Raw genomic sequence first — 6,805 nt, forward strand, 5'->3', positions numbered from 1 at the left:
AACACACACATATATACGTGTACTACTTACATAACACGCTTTTTATTCCTTTTTTTTTTTTTTTTTTTTTTTTAACCCTGAGGCACATCTCAGATGCTGGCAATGGAATCTAGAATGTTTTTACACTCACAAAATCATTCCTGAAGCAAAACACCACCTAAAAGGGCTACTACTTCAGCACTGCCCCCCTGTTTTTGATGTAACGTACTGACAGAAGTGATAGTAGAACTACAAGTGGAATACATAGGAGAACAGAAAGCTCAACAGGAGAATAGTCTTATAAAGTTGTGGGAACAGGAGTCGAGAGAAAACACGATCTGCCTGAGATTCTGCCTAGGAACAATCCACAGCAGGAGACCAAAATTCCTAAACTCACTGTGTAAACACCTAAATTGCATCATACCTCTCCTCCTGAAGCATATGGCGTTATCCTGACACGCTATTCGCTATCTTGCCAGAGGGAAGGAAAAAGTCATTTTTCTCCAGACCGATCCTCCAGATCAGGATCCCACTGCCAGCAACACCAGCCCTGGGGTGAAGCCAGGGCTGCTGGTATCCAGCCTTGTACCCGCACGTTTCCAATGGCGAAACCCGGGAGCAGGAACAGATCCAGCCCGGCACGGCGGCGCTGGGGACAGGGGGTGAGGAGCCACCTGAGGCGAGCTGGGGCTGGAAACCAGCCTGGCGCTAACATTGCTCTTAAGTCCTACTGTCACCCACTCGGGAGGCACACTCCCACAAAAGATTGGGATTTAACCGACTGACACTACCGATGAAAGAAAATGTTTATCAGAAAATCGCCATCCAGCTGCCTGTCAGCGCAGATTTCCACCAGCGGGGTGGCAGGATCGCGACAGCCACGCCGCCCCAGCCGGGGGCTCGGGAAGGGCAGCGGCGCGTCCACAAAGGGGCTGGTTTAAAGAAAAGTGCTCATCTGACGCAGCCTGGGCGAGTTTTCTGCCCCCAGCGCACAATGAGCGCGGGCTGAGCCCCGCACCGCGCTGACCCCCGAGCTTGCCTGGCTCGCTCGCCACCGGCAGCGCGGGCGGGTCCCGCCGCCCCCGGCGGAGCGCACCGGGGCCGGGCCAGCCTGCGGGGCCGCCGGCCACGGACACACGGACAAAAAGGAACGCAGGACAGACGAACAAGCACACGCACCGCTACCCTCCTCGCTCCCCTAATACTCACGAGAGAACACCAACCAAATCCGGCCGCAAAAGGCGCCTCCTCATCAGCCCGCTCCCGGCACGGGAGACCTGCGGGGCATCCCCCCGCGGCGCTGCGCGCCTGCCGGGCCCCCGCCGCCCTCCGCCCTCCCTCCCCCGGTAGGCACTCACCTCGGGGGGACGAGGCCAGGCTGAGGGGCCGCCTCTCTGCCGGTGCCGGGCAGCGGCGGCGCGGCGCACACTTCCACTTTCCCTGGGGGTCTTTCTTTGCCGTGCCGAGCCGTGCGGAGCCGCGCCGCCTCTGCCTCCCCCGGCACTCCTCCCCGCCCGCCCCTCGCCGCCGCCTCCCCGCGATGCGAAGCGAAGCGAAGCGAAGGAAGGAAGGGACGCGAAGCGGTGCCCGGCTGCCGGGCCGGCCGGGGGCGGCTCTCCCGGCACCGCCCCGCCCCGCTACCTGCCGGGGCAGCCCGGGGCCACGGGGCCGTTCAGAGCAGACACCCCGCACCCCAGCAGGCATCCCGCCGAACCCCTCTTGCATCAATTGCCGCCCTTTGCGGTACTCACCTGTCGTGCTCGGAGCTCACTCGGCCCCGCGGGGCACGCCGCAAAGGGCCGCTGCTTTTTCGGGGTTCGACATGCTTTGTCCGCCCTTCTCCTTCGGTAAACTGCTTCAAGGAAAAGGTCCGGGAAGGCTGTGTGCGTGGAAGCAGTCTACACGCACTTCAACACAACAAAGACCCACTTGATTCCCCATTGGCACCTAATGCCCGACAAAAGAGAATGGCTGGGAATGTCGTAATTATCACCCCGTGAGATGGATGCAAAATCAACACTTCTTACGAGGTTGTACTCACAAAACAAATGGCAGCTTGGATGCATCTGTTTCTGTCCCGGTACTATAGGCAGCTTGCTCACGCCCTACTGCTTTAGAGCTGTGTTTGCTGGCACTGCAGGTAGAAATCTTGCAAAAAAACATAAAGGCGGGGAAGTTACAAGTCGCAGAGACAGTCTTTTGCCACCTTATTGAGTGAGGAGACTGGCTGTTAAGATCTTTTGCCCACAGATGAGAACCCTGCCTAACTTCTGGCTAAAGTGCACATCAGAGCATCGTTTTTCAATGGAGGCTTAACAGGAAGCATCCTAGCAAAGTCCTCACGAGATACTGCCCCACACAACACACACTATGTAGTCTTCCACTACACCCTCTCAATAGGAGCCACCTTTGCTATCCTAGCAGGATTCACCCAGTGATTTCCTCTGTTTGCAGGGTATAGCCTGCACCCCACATGGGCCAAAACTCACTTCAGGGTTGGATTTACAGAAGAAAGTGCTTCCTGCTCCCACAACCCTTTCCAGATCTAGCTGGCATGCCAATGATACACAGAATATCCAGATACCTACACACTATGAAATGTTATAGAATATAAATAACTAAATATCAGTTTACCCTTCACTTGGCCTTGAATGGTCCCTGCTTACCTGATGATGGCACCTGCACTTTTGACTCAAGTTCAGTTGTATGGGGCATGAGCAGCTGTCCCTCATTTAATGCTCAGTTGTGATCCACATGTAACTAGTCCATGTCTGAAACACACTCAAGGTCTTCCAGAGAAACTCAAGCTATGAATCATGGATCTGATCACAGCTATCTTCACATGAAATTATAGGGACCTGGTATGCACAGTGTCCCTGTAGCCAGATTAGATACAGGCAGCAGGGGGTGTGGAGTGGATGTGGTGAGGGCAGAGCACACAATTCCCTATGTCTGGAAGCTGAAGCTGAACCAGCACACAAAAGTGAAGAGGGTATGAGGACTGAAAGAAGGGAGAGCCTAGTCTTTAGCTTTGTGATTGTGTAATCGATTAGGAAATATCCTCCCAGAATAGTTTTCATCCTGGTATTGCATACTATAGGTATCAGAATTTAGGCTTTCATTCAGGCTCCTGCAGGTTAAATCCTTGAATGATGTCTTCTGGTTCCTTGACTTTGAATTCTGGTTGCCTTCTGTCTGAAGCACTTTCTTCAAAAGTGGACTGAAACCCTCCGGGGCTAAGGAAGGCCTTCAGTGGCACTTTGCTTGTTTACCAAGCCTTTTAAATAATCAATGTTATGCAAAAGGAAGGTAGTTTCTTCCTTGTGCTCTGTAAGCAACTTTCATGTATAAGATCTGTCATTTCCTATTGATTTTAACTCAGTACAGAAAGACCAATGTCTCAGGTAGAAAGGATCTCCTAGATTTGTGATGTCTATTTATTTTTCCTTTGACTTTTTCTATAATGCATATTTATTCAAGAGCCACCTTCTCCATTTGAGGGACTAGGGGCTAAACATCTAAAATGGAAATTAAGCAATGGCTGTGTAAAGTACCTCAGCAAAGTACTTCAAAGCCAGTATTTCATGCCAAAGTGAAATTGTTGCCAGTAGTACTGAGGTAAGCCCCATTATTGCAAACACTGACATCCAAAAGTTTATTTACAAAGCCAATTGTGTTGCAAATCATTGAGGTGTGTCATGTGAGACAAAACATAGAGGAAAAGCTGAAAGACTTTCTCAAAAGTGAAAGCTGAAAAAGTTACAAAATCGCACTAAGTATCTAGAAATGAACAAGCAACTAATTTTTTGTTCTTGGCAGAAGAGAAAGGGGAGCACTGGTATGAAAAAATGTTTATATCTTAGTGTTTGCTAGTGCCTACTTCACTTAAAAGAAAGAAATGTTTAGATGCAACAGAAGGAGACTCCAGCACTAAATTAGTTTGCTGTTTCCCCTGAAGGTGTACATTTATAATGCAACTAAACTGGTTTGGGAGCTATTTGTTGTCCTAAAGGTGGCAGTCCTGCTCCTAATGCTTCCTCTGTTGGAGCAAAATTTGAAGAAAGCTAAACATTTCTTCATAGCTAGTTTAGATGCTTGAAAACGTCCTCTGAGAGTTACTGCTGGGTAGATGAGAAGGAAGCAGAGAGCAAGCAGCTGTAGGGCCAGCAAAAGGAGATGGGCCTTGCCCTGGGACTGCAGCAGGCAGCCCCAGTTTGACTGAGCTGTCTTGTGAAATTCACCTTCATAGGAAGAGCTCAGCAAAGACTGTACATTAAATCTATTCTTTCCATGCTATTATTTTACATAATTCTGGCTCAATGAGCTGCTAAAGAGAAAGAAAGATTCTGTTCCTTTGTGGTTAGGGCACACTATCAGGCTGAGGGAACTCCTCACTTCTGGTGCTTCCTTGAAGAATTGATTCTAGATTCTCAAACAAGGCGTCAAACCAAGGTCTCCCTATTTCCCCTGTATCCTCAGTCATTCCTTCAGCATCAAATTCCCTATTTCCAAATTCCAGTGCCATGTAGAAATGCATGCCCAGCTCTCAACATGTTGGCACTGATGGCATCTGCATCACAACATAATCCCAGCAGCAGTGCTGCTCTGTGTGGTTCCTGTACCCAAGCTACCCCTGCTGGCTCTGCAGGACACAGAACTCTGCTGGGTAGATGCTTTCCCAGCAAGCAAACCATACAAAAATACAATTATAACTGTTAATAAAATATTGAATTATTCCACTAAACTGGCAACATTTCATTAAAATTGCAATATTGATTCTGCTTCCAAAGCTGACTCTTCTTCTATTAGAAGACCTTAAAGGTCAGTTTATCATCTGATTCATGCAAAGCTTCCCACTTTTTTAGCTTCCATTAGTTTGCTGACATAAAAACATGCCCAACTCTTTTTTTTTTTAGAGCCACAAATTAGAAGGAAGGCAACAAAACTTCCCTATATCAGTATTTCAAGTTAGTGATGTTCACTGTAAAATAATTTGGCAAATTAAAAAAACCCAAAAATTGGATTAAATCTTTGTAATGGTGAGCTAACAACACACTGATGTCAACTGTATCTATTCAAACTCCAATATGAGCAGAAAGTTACTTAAGTATAATTACCAATCTTTGTGTATTCTACAAAGAATGATATTGCAGTTCACTCATTCATTCTTGTATTGATAGTTATGAATCTAAATTGCTGTCACATTTGACACTAACCTTCAAACAAATCATCGCTCCTTGCTTCTCCCCCAGCACATTGTCATTAAATAACATCAGGGGATGAAATTCTGAATCAGAAGAAATTTGAAGTAGTTTGAAATAATCGGTTCCTTTCTGTAAACTACTATTGGTAGGAAATTTTAGTGTGGGTCCACACAGTATTTTTACAAGTAAAAGCCTAGAAAGATTCTGTAAGAAAATATGGTCATTCCCACAGCATGAGCTTTACCCAAATGCCAAGCATGCCATTGGAACAACATGAATAAGAGCAGCATTTCCTCTGCAGCTCAGAAATTCCTGTTTCATTGGAAATGGAACTGAACCTCTGCTGTTGTTTTAAAGCTGCCTTCTTATGTTCAAGTGGATTGTCTTTCACTTTTCCACCTTTTTTAAGTAAATAATATTTTCATGCCAACTCTTCACCTTCCTCAGGATATATTCAGCTTGTGAATGTCTCATCCCTGCAAGTATTCAGGGCCACACTGGCTGGAGCTCTGAGCAACCTGCTCTAATGGATGGTATCCTTACCCATGGCAGGAGTCTTGGAACTAGAAGATCTTTAAGGACCCTTCCAACACAAGCCATTCTATGATTCTATGATTTTATTAGACTTAATGATTTTCACCAGAAATATAATTTCAACTATGTACCTTGGAGAGAACAGAGGCAGGAGACTGTCTCTGCTTGTCCCATGCAGATACAACACACACTCTGTAGCTGTGTTGGTTGCATTTTAGTGGAGTAGTCAGTTGTAGAAGAAAAACATCTCTAGCTTGACAGCTAAAAGCTTAGGTAGGAGGTGTGAATCATTGCCTGAAAGCTGGGAGACACTTGTTCATGCAAATTGCACGGTGAAGTGAGGTGAAGTGAGGACAGTAAAAGGTTTCCAGGCAGCCAGAACCAAAGTGGTCTCGGAAAGGAAAAGTGGGTAAGAGAAGATTTGAGTCAGGGAAATAGAGAAGGTATATTTTTAATCAAGCCAAACATACCCAATTTTGAATGCATTCAGTTTTGCTGAATGGACACAAATGGACAGATTAGTAAATAATCTACTACGGCTAGAGACATGGCAGCTGATGTAAAAATATGAAGAGAAGAACATGGCCTAGGATATACACATCAAAGGATAAATCTATTTCTTGTTGCAGAACACCCACATTGAAGGAGAGGTCATGCAGTGTAACAGAAACATCACTAAAAGCTAAAAAGGAACAGAGAAAGGAACCAGGAAAATGAGAAATAGTCACCCTTTCAGAACAGAGAAGATCTTTATTTATACATTACCAATACACAGCAGCCTGACTTGCTTCTATTGAACAAATATCTTTGCTACTGTCTTCCACCAAGGTTAATGAAACATTATGAAAGTTAGTCAAGGAGAAAAATTTTGTATCCATTGAAGTGTGTATGAATTTCACAGTATTTTTGTGTCTGTCATTTCAAATTATACTCATGTGTGTTTATCTGTTTTTTTTCAGATAAGACAATAGCCTGATCAGATTGCTTTCTGGCTCCAGCTCTACTATCTAAATTCATCAATAAGGACTTGTTTTCCAGTTTAGATTTCTATAGCTCAACCTGGAGAGTCATATGTCATTTTCTATTCT

The 6,805-nt window shown here is 46.0% G+C and overlaps 1 protein-coding gene across 6 annotated transcripts in view; it reads right to left on the bottom strand.

The window, feature by feature from the left end:
• The window catches only part of MYO16 (myosin XVI), a 363,630-nt gene extending 361,637 nt beyond the window's left edge, over nucleotides 1-1,993 (bottom strand). For 2 of the 6 annotated variants that reach the window (XM_038163728.1, XM_038163644.1), the window contains exon 1: nucleotides 1,338-1,993. In XM_038163728.1, the coding sequence (XP_038019656.1) occupies nucleotides 1,338-1,704 (367 nt within the window). In that variant the 5' untranslated portion in view covers nucleotides 1,705-1,993. The other 4 variants (XM_038163898.1, XM_038163986.1, XM_038164080.1 and 1 more) reach the window with 4 other exon arrangements.
• Between the last annotated feature and the right edge of the window lie 4,812 nt (nucleotides 1,994-6,805).

Source organism: Motacilla alba, chromosome 1 (assembly GCF_015832195.1).
Source record: "Motacilla alba alba isolate MOTALB_02 chromosome 1, Motacilla_alba_V1.0_pri, whole genome shotgun sequence".
Classification (NCBI taxonomy): Eukaryota; Metazoa; Chordata; class Aves; order Passeriformes; family Motacillidae; genus Motacilla; species Motacilla alba.